Source organism: Carassius auratus, chromosome 29, assembly GCF_003368295.1.
Source record: "Carassius auratus strain Wakin chromosome 29, ASM336829v1, whole genome shotgun sequence".
NCBI lineage: Eukaryota > Metazoa > Chordata > Actinopteri > Cypriniformes > Cyprinidae > Carassius > Carassius auratus.
Window position 1 is genome coordinate 917,094 of NC_039271.1, and position 13,953 is coordinate 931,046.

The window sequence follows — 13,953 nt, forward strand, 5'->3', positions numbered from 1 at the left end:
GATAATGTCAAGAGTGCATTAGGCATTCGCAGTGAGCTTACAGAGTGCTCTGCTTTCAAACGCTCAGCAGAGCCACTCCGTCATGCTCTCGTGCTTAAATTACTGCAGTGCTGATCTAATTGGCAGTGGAAGCTGCCAGCAAATATGCAATACTGAGACTGCAGTGACTGGGCATCTGTTTACTCCAGGGCCTCGCTTATAATGACCCAAATACGTAATGTAACCACTATGTAGAGTAGTTAAGCAGATATAACATATATAGGGAGAGGGAGAGAGACTGAATGATCGAGTGCCTCATTTCCATTTTATCACTTAAAATTATTTGCATATGTATAACAGCGAATGGTGTTGTTAGTTCAGTGAGACAGGACCTGAAATCACTTTCGTCTAGGCCAGTGGCTCTCAACTTTTTTACAACATGACCCATGTAGTCCTATTCCTGAACAAGTAACTTGGTTCAAAGAGTCACTTCTTTTTATTGTAAGTCATACAGCTTGCAGCTGACTAGTTGAACTTCATGACAATGTTGTTACTAATAAGCATCATGCCTTCGGTCAGTAAAATTATAATTAAATATGCTTATGTTATTTGTTATTCAAGTCAGTTAATCAGTTGTGTTGCCTCTAAAAAGACATTCCAATCTCATCATTTTCTCTTATCCTTAATGTCTGAATCTTCGTTACTGGTAAAACTAAATTTAATAAAAATGGTTTTCATTTAATTCAAAATAAAGCTGAAATAAAACACAAATATTAGATGGAAAAACAACATCAGAAATATTATAAATTATATAAAAACTTAAGCAAATAGAAAAATAAATAGAAACGTTTAAATAAAGACAAGAAAACAATTTAGTTTACTTTGAATTAATTTAAAATGAAAACAAAATATAAAATGAAAGCTAATTAAAACTATTAATACTTTAACTTTTATAAATATTGATCAGACACTAAGAGGAATCTGAATTGTAATAATTTATTCACATCCAACACAGTAGTGTTATTCTGAAACAAAAGTTTTACTGCAAGGCTCATTAACTTTAATAGGTTGAGTTGTCGGTTTATACTTTTTTTTTTTTTTTTTTTTTTTTTTCTCGATGATGTCATGCTCTTGGCATCCAATCCTTGATTTCAACATGTGGCTGCATGTTTGTTTGTTGTGAGTGAACTCCTAATAAACTTAAATTGGACCGTTTGGATCTCAAACATGTTTTTGTGAACCTGATGACAGAGTTTTTATGTAGTCAGTAAACGATATGGAAAATATTTCCTCTTCACTTTTGAAAACGTTATAATCCATTTTTTTTAATATACGGTTAGTTGCATTCTGCATTGTTTTCCCCTTCAGAACAGGCCTGTGACCCATTTTTGAGTCTCTCCCCTCCAGTTGAGAAGCATTGGTCTGGGCGTCTCGGAGAAGTGATCTAAATGCTCTCAAGTTAAAGCTCTTGTGTTTCTGTCGCCCGTCATCAACAGCAGGGTCAACAGCGGGCCCATCCTAATCAGAGGTGGTTATTCATAGCAGCGCACTCACTCTAAATGCATTTATGAAGTATTCATCAAGCCTCCAACACAGGCTTTTCATCTCTAAATCAGACTGTAGATGTTTTTGTTTTGTACTTTCTTAGCCAACATATCAAGTATGAGATCTAGTTATTGCCTCCTTGCTGTCTTCTTCCCTCAGACTCTGCACACTGTTATCACATTTGATGAGTTTGCCCTCTATTCTTCATCCTTGTACTTTTCTCTCCCGGCTTTCTCTGGATCAGTTTCAATGGATTGCACAGTTGATCAGATAATAACCTCATCATATTTGTTGCCGTGGTTATATTACTTGCCTTAAATGTCAGCAAGTGAGCTTTACTGATCTTTATGTCTCACTAGACTGCCGTCCTGTCATTTTTCTTGTGTGTGTGTGTGTGTGTTACCCTAGGTAAAAAAAATGTTATTACGATTTTCTTTTTTTCTCTTTTTTTTTATGCATTTGGTATCAGAAATTAAAAACAAACAATACTTTTACAGCATTTATTAACCTAGGTTGTTAAATTGTATGTATTTGTATTAAATTGTATTAACATATGTACAAAAATGTATTAACAATGAACAAACATATTTAGAAATTACAATTTACCATTACGCCTGATTATTTTTCATACCTAATGCTGTAATGTTAACCAATTGAACAAATATTGTAAAGTTACAATTTTTATAAATGCCTGGAAATAATAATAATAAAGGTAAGTACAATGCAAAGGTAAATATACAATACAAATAAACACATCAATGAGATTTTATTTTTGTAATGATTTTACATTCCACAGTTTTAACATCTTTTCCAGGAATTATTTTCTCTTTTTCTTTTCTTTTTTTTTTTTCTTTTTTTTTTTTTTTTACAGTTTTATTATTCTTTTTTTTTTTTAGGTACTCAACAGACACGTTACTGATGAAAAATATCCGATACACCTTTAGGCTTCAGTGTCTCATTAAAAAGCTGCAGTTTCAATGATTCAGCTCCTTTTTTCATTTTACATTTTGAAGACAAATATATTCCCACTCAAGCTTCCCATCCTACCCAAAAAACTGAACAAAAGTTGACATTTGTTGGCTGTGATGTAAACACATTTGTCTGAATGTAACATAGAGTGTGTTCATGAAAACGGCAATCCTGTGATCCTGGGCCCATATTGCCTACATGCCCAAAGCTTCATGATCTTCCTCTGAGGAGAGTCCTTAAAATCCCCACAAAGCTGACAGTCAGACTGTTACTTCTTTTGTTTCTTCTCTTTTTTTTTTGTTACCACAGATTCTATAAGACTGACTGAAATGTCTCACTATAAGCATCACAATGGTCCATATGAAGCTTATGAGATGCAGTTCACTACCTGCTTTCAGTTTGGCACTCCATCTAGGAACAATGCCAATTAAGCAATTAAGAAAAAGTGTTCTTTCTGCCCTTCAGTGCTTTTTGATTGAACATCCCACTTTGCCCTGTTGAAGAAAGAAAGAAGGAATGAATGGAAGTATGTTTTTAAATCTTGTTACATGTAATTCTAAATTAGGTTTGTGCAAGGATGGCGTTTTGGTTTTATTTGAGAAATGTTGTGTACAACCAGCGACTGACCCCAATTATGTCTTTGCCTAGGAGAGTAATCCGTGGACTGAAATACATATTTTCCTCCTAAGTGTGTCAAGGGACACTATCTTATATAAGGCCAGATGGGCTTGTTGCAAGATGCCTCTAAAACAGATTGTTTCTTGTGTATTTATGCAGGTTTTCGGTTGCATGCATATTGTAATCAAGCCTTGTGGAGTTTGTGGGCTGCATTTGGTCGATTTGTCTTCGGGCTCTGCTTCTGGAAAGTGTTAAGAAGTCTTCTGGAGTTCTGTGAGTGTGGTTTGATGTTTATGTAATTTCATGGCTAATTGCATTGTCAGCATGCAACAAAGTCTTTTTATTACTTTAATGCTGCCAAACAAATCACCCAAAGTGCCTATGAATATGTCAGAAATGCTCCGAATGCAGCTTGTTTCACGAATGAACACAATGAAAACTCTCAAAATGACTGAACATGTTAAAGGAACTTGAGTATTAGCAGCAGTGACCCATGATGCTTTTTCCTTACTATTGCTATTTGGAAGCAGGTGATATTTAGGTTGTTTAGCTTCAGTTAAAATTAAACACACCTGAAACCGTTAAAGGGATAGTTCAGCAAGAAACCAAATATGTGTGAGTTTTTTTCCTCTGTTGAAGAAGACATTTTGAAGAATGTAGGTAACCAAACAATTGCCGGTAGCCATTAATTTCAATTGTCCCCACCATTTCTTTCCAAATGATGACAATTTTCATTTTTGGGTGAGCTATCCCTTTAATCAACAATTACAGGAACTTCTAGACAGGTTATGCCAGAGGAGAAAAGTTATACATTTAAAATGAGTTTTTCCATGACTTTTTTGGTCCTTTTTAATAAACAAAAAATACAATTATATGTATTGCACTCACAATGAGCAATTAATGGGTAATGAAATATTTTTGTGCATTCTTACTATATATCCATTATTGAAATGTTTGACATTTCATTACTTTTGATTAATTTCATTACTTTTCCAGGGCTGGAAATCACAATTCCCTGATATTCCTAGGTCCTCTATGATGATGTGAGTCTGGGGGTCTTTCCATGACCCATTCAATCTCTTAAAGGTTGTTTTTGTCAATGTTTAGGTATACATTAGTGCCCATTCTTTTACTGACAGACTTAAATGGGCACCAGCTGCTGGCCGTCATGAACTCTGTGGAATTCCTCTATAGAGGAACTTAATGCGAGGAATTCTATGAAAAAGAGCTGGCAGGTATTTGTTTTGGCAAATCTCCCCTCTAGAAATCTGTAAACATGGTCTTGCAGCAGAGCTAAATCTCCTAGTGTAGGTTTTTGGCATGGTTGAATGAGTGTGCCAGTTCGCCAATGACCCTCGACGCATGTGTTCCATCATAGTGCGCCGTTTTATGGCTGCTCAAGTGATTGTTTATGCGTTTGTAGCATGTGAAATGGATAATAAAATGTTCCCAATTTTGAAAGCGAATGAGTGAGAAGAGAAATAATGCAAACAGCTTGAGGGATTGTATTAAGTTTGTGGGAACCACTCGTCCTCCACGTTGAGGTCACGATTCCACAGAAGTACCTCTTTTGTGCACCACTGCGGTCTCATGTAATCAGGAGGCACTTACATACCACATCCTGTTTTGGGAGGTCCCTTTAAGTAAATAGACACATGGTTAAACAGAGTAGGAAGGTGGATTCAAATGGGGATTTCTTTTATCAGCGCATAGATGCTTTTAGAAGAGAAGTCAGCATGTGTTACCATCAAATGGCATAAATGCCTCCTTCCAGACAAGCTTAAGGCAGTATCAGTGTGATGTTGAGTTGTCTTTCTGTCTCTCTGCGTACTACGTCAGTCGTGTCTACAGGGACAAAGTGGTCGGCTGTCTAAAACCGGATATGAAATCTTTCCTTTTCAGTAATTCTTGGTTCAACAAAAGCCTACCTGATTTCTCCCAAGGCAGGTTTTTGATTTTATGCATAATATATGTTACCTTTTGTTGTCCTTTTCTTTCTTTTTTTTTTTTTTTTGTATGGAGACCAGCAAAACACTCTTACACACTATATTAATAGTAACTAAAGAATTTGCACACTTCCTACACACTCATTCACACTGATGATGACCGTTATTACTAAAAAACGAAGAAAGAAGCACATAATAAAATCGAGAGTATGTTAGAAATGTCCGCTGAGACCATTTGGACATGAAAAAGAAATAAAACATGGAAAATGCTTTCAAAAAATGTCTTTCCTGTTAGGATTTTTTTTTTCTCTTCTGGAATATTATAGGTATTCTTTTTCTCTTAACAATTTGCTGTAGAGCAGTAGCAACATAACGTCATGAGCAGGCATCTCAAATTCCCAAAATCTTCGTCATTTATGCACAAGCGGATCCTTTAGCCACCTCCCAAGAGTCATTGCGATAGTCTCCAGGGTCCGAGACAAATCGGCAAGTTTTGACACAACAGATCCAAACTGCATCCAAGTTGTTGTACAGTCATGTGAAAGAAGCTTGGTCCTGGTGCTCCTGATTCGTCTGAACTCCTGGGCTTCAAACATTGGCACTGGTCCTCCATACTTGCATGTGGTGCCGTCCAGATACAAATACAGTAGTCTCCAGGTTTGGCAGTTTTTAGGTGTCAGCCTACATGTCAATATCAATCCTTGCTGCGTCGAAATAAGCAATACTGTCTGTTTCTTTGCTTCATTCATTACCGTTTTCTTGTGCTCATGAAAGTCACAACTTTGACAGAACGAATGTTTTTCTGTGCAGGATCTTGACGACGGAAAGTCCCACTGATATTATCTTATGATTTTTTTTTTTTTTTTTTTTTCTCATTTAAACAATCAGGACACTCAGGTGTAGATTCACACACATGGTTAAAAATGGCCTGGTTGGTGAGATTAGAAATGATTCTAAATGAGCATGATTTTGATCTTCAGTTATGTTTTTTTTTTTTTTATGTTTTGTCCCTCATTGTCCAGCTGCACATGTAGGGCTCTGGGATTTTTAGAGGCCGTCCCTTAACACACTGTGCCGTTTTCTTGGCGGGATTTGGGGCACGTAGAGCGAGGGATCGGCTGTATGGAGGGCGCCAGCGTGCAGAAGAAGCCGGCGATGAGGGACAGGCCCAAACCACCCCAGGCGCAGAACATTGACCAGCCGTAACCATGACTGATGTCATCTGGGAGGCCGTACATGTAGCGAGGGTAACGGGACAGTTCAAAGTTGATGCCTGCTACACAGGTGCACAAGGAAATGATGCAAAATGTGCCTGGAAAAACAGAAAGACAATCATCAGAATATTTCAGTAGCTTTGATCCTAAAACTGAATAAGTCGCCTTTGCTGTATGCTTCAGCATCCCAACTGAAGTTTAGTACATTTACTCTGATTACGCTAATTTGAGAGAAGTTCAGGGATTCAGTCCTGTGGAGTCCATATAGAGCAGAAATTCTCTGGCCCTCGGGGTCCACTGTCCCGCAAAGTTCAGCTCCAACCCTAATCAAACACACCTGCCTGTAGTGATCCTGAAGACCTTGCCAAGCTTGTTCAGGTGGGTTCAATTAGTGTTGAGAACCCCTGCTCTCTTTTGACTTAAATGCTAAGCTTATACTTTAATAAGCAGCCAAAAAATAAATAAAAGTAGACTAAAGCAAACACAAATGTTGAGTAAAATAGATATTTGTTAAATTAAGATTTTTTTTCCAGTTCTCACTATTAGCTGCTAATTGCATGTTAATAGCATACTGGCTGCTTATTAGTACCTTATTCCGCATGACCATTTTTTCTCCAAGTTTTTGAAGATAAGTTTTAGTTCATCGAGCAATGTTAAAATAGATGTATAACTGCATTATACTTTAGTTTTGGTCTCTATTGACTTTCCTAATTATATAAATGTGATGGTTTTAGAATAGCTATGACTGCATATACAAGCAAATAAATGCAATATGAAATAAGAGTACTGGAGAAAAAAAACATCACAAGCTGGCTTTGATGCGACAAGTTTTTTTTTTTTTTTTTTTTGATCTTCTACCATTCAAATCTTTGGGGTCAATAATATGCATTTAGTTTAATTAATAAATTCGGCACAAATGCATTCAATTAATTAAATGTGACTTCTACAGTTTCAAATATATGCAGTTTTTTAAACACCAATTCAGCCGGTTAGAATGAATTCTGAAGAGACATCTAGAAACCCGTTGATAATTGTAAGTGAATTTGCAGCAGTAGTAGCTTCCAGTCTATACACTGTCATTGATTACAATTAATTTGAGCCTGTGTTTAACGTGCGGTGCTCCAATGGCTGTGCTATACAAGCTATGGTTGTTTTATGTCATTACATAACACTGCAGTGACATTCCATCATGCAGTTGCAGACTCGGGATATTCACATCTCTACTTTCTCAAGCCTTGTTACATATATTACAAGCTTTATCTACAAGTCAAGCCCTGTATAGATGACGCTGTAATAACGTGTTGATAAAGAGCTCTAACAAACTCATTTTCCCGCACCATGTGACCGACAGCACATTCAGTGGGCATTCATCCTGCCATAATCTGACCCTCAACACTCCTTCTGCCTTTATAATTCAGCATCTTAATTGGCTTTTTAATTGCCATCTCATTATTCAGGCGCAGGGCATCGCATTAATCCAGCGCACATCTTAATTGCATCTCCGCTTCTCTCTCTATGGCGCCGCCGCCGCCGCTCTTATGGGAGCGGAGAGAGTGACGCAAAACAAGTCAGCCGCTTCCTCTGCTCGACACCGTTAACAGAATATCAAAATGCACGGTAACGAGGCCACAGGCTGTGTCGATTGGTGTGAGCATCTGTGTAGTGAGGTGATGAGCTTGTGGGTGCATTCAAAAAAACAGTGATGCTTGCTGTCGAGAGCCTCGATATTGGTTGGCGTAAAGTGAGATAAGAGATCAGGAGATAATTGATATTACATAATTGCTTTAATGTCGGCTTCCTGGCTGTCGCTCATTAATTAATGCAGAAATTGACTACCACACTGAGCTTAGCACACATTTCATTCATTCATTAATATATAACAAACTATATATATATATATATATATATATATATATATATATATATATATATATATATATATATATAATTTATTTATTTATTTCCTAAATTTCTAGGTCACTTCTTAGTCCTGTTTGAAGTTATGGGCAGTGGAAGGACAATTTTTACACCGTAAACACATTTTATTTTGTATGTGTGTTTAATCTATATAATGCAGTTTAATAAAAAAAAAATTGTGTATATACTGTAAATAGCCTATATATTGTCCATGTAGGTTCATTTTGAGTTGACTTACCACCCATGAGGAAAAGCAGACCTGCCACATACTGCATGAGGCCACGGTCCCAGCAGCATCCCAGCATCCCAATGATCCATCCGAAGAGGATGATGGCCACCGCCATTCCCATAAATCCTGCCGTCATCCTCCGCAGATCTGTGGGTGGTGAGAAATAAGGCAAGTCAAACACATGACTCAGAGCTGATAAGGTCACGGCCTTGGACATGCTCGGCAAAATGATGCATTTCAATGAGCGCTTCTATAAGCACTCTACTATGTTCTGTTTTATAATGTTATTTTCTCATATTCATAGCTTTTGTTTTTTTCAACCACCTTCATCAGATAATCCATGGGATGCTTTTAGCTGTTAAATGACTTCTTGTGTATTCTTCTGACTATCTAGCATTTGACTGGTAGTTTGTTGTAGCAAAATTCAAAACTGAAATGGAAAATAAATATAACTGCATATACAAAGTTCAAAAACTTTATAAATCCTGCAATAACGCCCTGCTTGAGTGTTTGAGTGTGCAGCCACACGCTGAGTGTGGGACAGGGTTGACTCTGTGTTAGCCAGAGGGTAGGTCACAACATTTGTGTTCGTTAGCTCTTTTTAATCTCACAGTTGAATTCTCACAGTACAGGAGAGGTGGCAGGCCCAAAACGCCAGCCTCGGTGGCTTATGCCAGAAAACTGTGAAAGGGTCACAGAGTTCACCTCCAGGGCAGACACGCCACTAGATGAGCATGCTGTAAGAGAGTTTTTAGTACTTTCTAATAGAGATCCAATGTTAAAAGCTTTTTTTTTTTTCATCAGTCATATAAAAAAGAAAATATCAGAAATTTTTGAAACCGCAATTCATCATTCCCACATCTTTGACATGATATTCAGCAGATGCTTGTTTGTTATTATTTAAATTGAAAGTGGCAAGTTTCATGATCATATGGAAGCCAGTTTCCTCATCTATGAAAACGTGTGGTGTTTGCTTTTCACACTTGTCTCAAATTTCCTCAATCTCCAACTTTAAATCTTTATATTCAGAGTATGTCTATTTCTTGCAATTGCAACCTATTCTTTTACTTTGTGACTGTTTGTTGTATTTGAAACACTGTATCTCAGAGTGACTGTTTCCTGTGTTTTTCCTGTACTTCATTTTTCACACTTGCATCTGTTTTCAGTAATTGCAGTAATTGCGACTTCAAAATGTGACAGTGACTTTCTTGTATTTGCAACTTCATCACAGTGCAACTATTTGCTTCTCATAACTGTGACTTTATCTTACAATGTGACTTCATTTAAATGTAAAATGTAAATTTCTCACAATTGCTATTAATTTCGGTAATTGTGACAATATCACACAATGTGACCTTCTCATATTTGCAACTTTGTTTCTCACAATGCAACTTTTTTCCCTGTAGTTGCAAATTAGTTTTTTGTAACTGTGACTTGGGGACCTATCCTGGTGCAATGCGATGCCAGCAATGGCGCAAGTGTTTTTTGCTAGTTTCAGCCCGGCACAGTTGTAATTTTCACACCCTGCACCATGTTGTTTAAATAGCAAATGCATGTGTGCCAATGGGCATGCTGGTCTGAAAACGAGGTGTGTTCTGGCGCGTTGCTATTTTGAGGCAACTGAAATAGACTGTGGCATTGACCAACAAAAACCTGGTCTAAAGTCTGGTGCAATATTTATTTACTTTGTAAAAAGCACATTATTAATATGTGCTTATAGATGGGTGCACAATGCACGTACACTTTGCTCACAAGCCTATGGTGAAAAGGGTTACACTTATTACACATACATGGATGCGCATCAGCACACAAACATTTTTAAAATTGAAATATTTAAGGATTAAAATGTAAAAGATTATTATTGTGTACATAAAAATACCTACATATCATAATGGATAGTCTTTGCATGTATCACGATCTATTCCCTCTCTAGAGAAGTTTTTCTTCTTGCGAATTCCACCATGTAAATAGCGAATCTGCCATGGTGCGAGACAAGTGCAACTGGCTTTAAAAGGAATGGGAGATGAAACTCTGATTGGTTTATTGCACATTACACCCATAACACACCCATTACTCATTAAGAGAATAGGGACAACTTTTAAATCATGCATCGGGCGTGCCAACCATTTCTCCCTTCCTTAAGCAAAAGTAGATTCGGACATGCCCTAAGCTTAATTGCTCCATGCACTTTAGACTATGCACGTAGATCATTAAAATAGGGCCCCTAATCTCTAATGTGACTTTCTCGTATCTGCAATAGTTTTTGGGACTTAATCTCATAATGTGTTTTTTTTTGTATTTGCAACTTTATTTTTCGCAATATAACATTATTTCTTGAGGTTGCAACTTGTTCCTTGTAACTTTGACTTAATCTTACTCTCACAATAAAAAATTTGTTGGGGAAATTGCAACTTTATATCCCACAATGTAAATTTCAAGTACTTGCAACTTTTTCACAATGGAACTATATTTACTGTAGTTGCAATTTGCTTCTTGTAAGTGTGACTTAATCTTACACTGATTCTTGCAACTGAACAAATTTTTGAGGTAATTGTGAATGCGTCTCACATTGTGGCCTTCTAGAATTTGCAGCTTTGTTTCTTGTAATTATGACTTAATCTTACATGGTGACTTGCAGTTAAACAGTTGTTTAAGTAATTGTGACTTTTTCACAATGTGGCAGCTTTAGATCTCTGTTTGACTTTAAAAATAAATTTTATTAGTTTTACTCATCTGAACTTTCATGTTTGGTTGTATTTCTCTCCCTTATAAGTATCTTGGAACTGTTACTTCGCTGTCCTTTGAAGGAGCTCAGTTATGACCTTTATATATGGTTTACTGCAGTATTGCCTCAATAAAATTGAGCAGAGCCTTCACAACATTGGAACAGTTGGTGTGAAACAAGCAAGGTCATGTTTTAAATTGATCCTTTAAAAAGAGTTTAAAACGAAGTTAGCCAAGTCATACTATAAAATACATTGTGGTGTAATAGTGTTATTTAAACATTAAGTCAGACTACAAACACTTCACCACACACCTCATGGAAAGCTTACTTGGGTACAGCCTTATTTTAGTTGCTTACGTCGGAGCCCATATAATCTTTGTTACATAATAATATGAATTTCGTTGCTGTAGAAATGGGGTAGTGTCAGTGTGCATGTAGGCAACAGCATGCATTGCATTCTGAAACCATAAGTGCTCGGGTATAGTCATATAAATTACTATATATGTCCATGCAGCGTTTTAGCTCTGTGGTCGTCAGTTAACAGAACTGCTTTATGAATATTTACTTAAAAATTAACTATTTTTATATTATTACTATTGCTTTAAATGTGTTGGAGCTTTGCAAAAGTGGTTCTCTGTTTTGCATACCGAGTGGTAACTTTCCATTGTGCGTTTTCTGAAATATTTATCTACCTAGCAGGTGTGAAAAAAAAATGCTTGATTGTCTGGAGATTGTGGAAGAGTTTCTTATGCAATCTGCAGACTGATGCTAAACCAGACTGTCAGCATCATTCAAGATGTATATTAACTAAAAAAAAAAAAGCATGTCAACGAGAGTACAAGAGCGGAGAACACTAGATTCTAGCTCTTCTGGAAACAGGCCAGGAGAAGTCTCTGTAGTTGGCCCGCTCCTTTTGTTTGATATTCTTGTCATTTTTGTATCTCTGTGTTTCGTAACCTGCTGGGCTCCCAAATGTGTCAGGTTCTGCCAGATCTTTGTTCCCCTCGCTCTCAAGCACTGAATGAGAAAGCACTGTAAATGCTGTACTGCAAGCAAATGTGTGCTTTCAAAGTCGCTAAAGGGCAGGGTGTGTAATTATATGTGGCACTGGATCTTCGCCAATTAGATACTTTTTAATCAAAGAGGGAGAAGTATATAGACTGTACTGAAGCTTGATTTCTCAGAATTTGTGCCCTGAAATGTCAGATCTCTCTGGAATATGCCATAAATTCTTGAAATGATGGACTTTGGACCTTGACTAGTTTGTTCAGGTTTGTTTGATTAGGGTTAGAACTAAACTCTGGAGGAAATTGGATATTGAGGGCCAGAATTGAGAACCCCTGACTCAAAGGTTCATTTACGGACCTTACAAACCTGCTTGACTTTTATTTTTGTTGTGGAACACAATGGAAGATATTTTAAAGAATGTTGGGATCCAAACATCAGAACCCATTGATTTCTTTGTATGGACCAAATAAAAAACACAGAGGCCAAAATCAAACACTGTCTGTACTACTTTTGAATAAGTAATTCAAGACCTCTCCAAAAAAAGAAGTTTTATATAATATGGAAGTAATCCAGACGTACTACATTGGCCTTGTTATCACTGTCACGTGACCTACCAGTGTCAGTTGTTGCATCACTACTGTACACAAATCCTCTCCCATGACTTTATGGGTATAGTAATGTGTCCATTAAATGTGAATCTCACTGTAAATATTAGATGGTCTGGGGACTTTTTGCCTACTGTTTTATGAATACTGTGAATTTGGACACATACTGTTACCAGGGAAATATGCCAGAGACATTTTTTCCAAATATTTTACTTTGAGTTTCATGGAAGGAATGTAATTTAGTTTTTGGGCCCTTTAAATCACCAAAATACCTCTTAAAGTCATACTGAAATGGCTTTCCCAACCCATTAATATCCATAATGTGACCTGATTTGAGTGAAATGGCTTTGAATAACAGAGTATTAAACAATAAAAGGTGTGAACCATTGACAAATTATGTTGTGAAAATTTTCATATCAGAATCAAGCCAGGAATTCTTTCAGAGTTGATGAAAGATTATTAAAACAAGCATTTTTTTTTCTCTTTTTGTAATACTGTGAATTGATGAATTGTACACATAAAGACTAAGGCAGCATATAAAGTAAGTAAATTATGATTTATATTCAAATTTAAGCCTTAATTTAGGATTCAAATATGCTGAACTAATTTTTTTTACCCAAATCCACTTGGGATCAACGTTAAAATTAAGTTTCTTTCTCCCCCCACCCTCTCCTTTTCCAATGTGAGCTCAGTTAGCAGCAATACACTCGTTCAAGTTTGCACACGAGTCCCTGAATGATCTGTAAACATCCTGCGATAAATCACATAGCCTTCTTGACTTCAACTTTAAAATCCCTCTAAAAGAAGTAAATGTGGACTTAACCGCATGATCTAACGACATAATGGCCGTACCACCGCAAGCTAACGGGAAACATGATTGGTACAGGATGGTTTATGGTGGATTACAGCGTAATCGAACTGGGAATCAAATTGTGGCATAATTAAGTTAGGATTATTCAGCACTCGAAGCCTTGTAGTCCTTTATGTACAAATCTGGAGCCTTATAAACATATGCTAACTGAATGATAGTAAATGAAGGTCCACCTTATGAACAGGAGGTCGAGTAGAAAAGGGCCATGTGCTCTCTCCTGACAGGAAACTAATGGCCACACCTGCTCAGAAGAAACTGATTTGCATGCCAACCATCTATAGCATCCTTTGTGACAGAAAGGCTGAACACAAACCTGCTTAGCTGAAT

The 13,953-nt window shown here is 36.9% G+C and overlaps 1 protein-coding gene across 2 annotated transcripts in view; it reads right to left on the reverse strand.

Annotated features, from left to right (window-relative positions):
• Positions 1 to 2,788: 2,788 nt before the first annotated feature.
• LOC113047801 (transmembrane protein 178B) overlaps positions 2,789 to 13,953 on the reverse strand; it is an 82,013-nt gene continuing 70,848 nt past the window's right edge. The window contains exons 3-4 of one of the 2 annotated variants that reach the window (XM_026209099.1): positions 8,427 to 8,564; positions 2,789 to 6,369 (exon numbers count right to left, since the gene is read on the reverse strand). In XM_026209099.1, coding sequence (XP_026064884.1) covers positions 6,119 to 6,369; positions 8,427 to 8,564 — 389 coding nt within the window. In that variant the 3' untranslated portion in view covers positions 2,789 to 6,118. The remainder of the gene's footprint in view (positions 6,370 to 8,426; positions 8,565 to 13,953) is intronic. The other variant, XM_026209098.1, reaches the window with a different exon arrangement.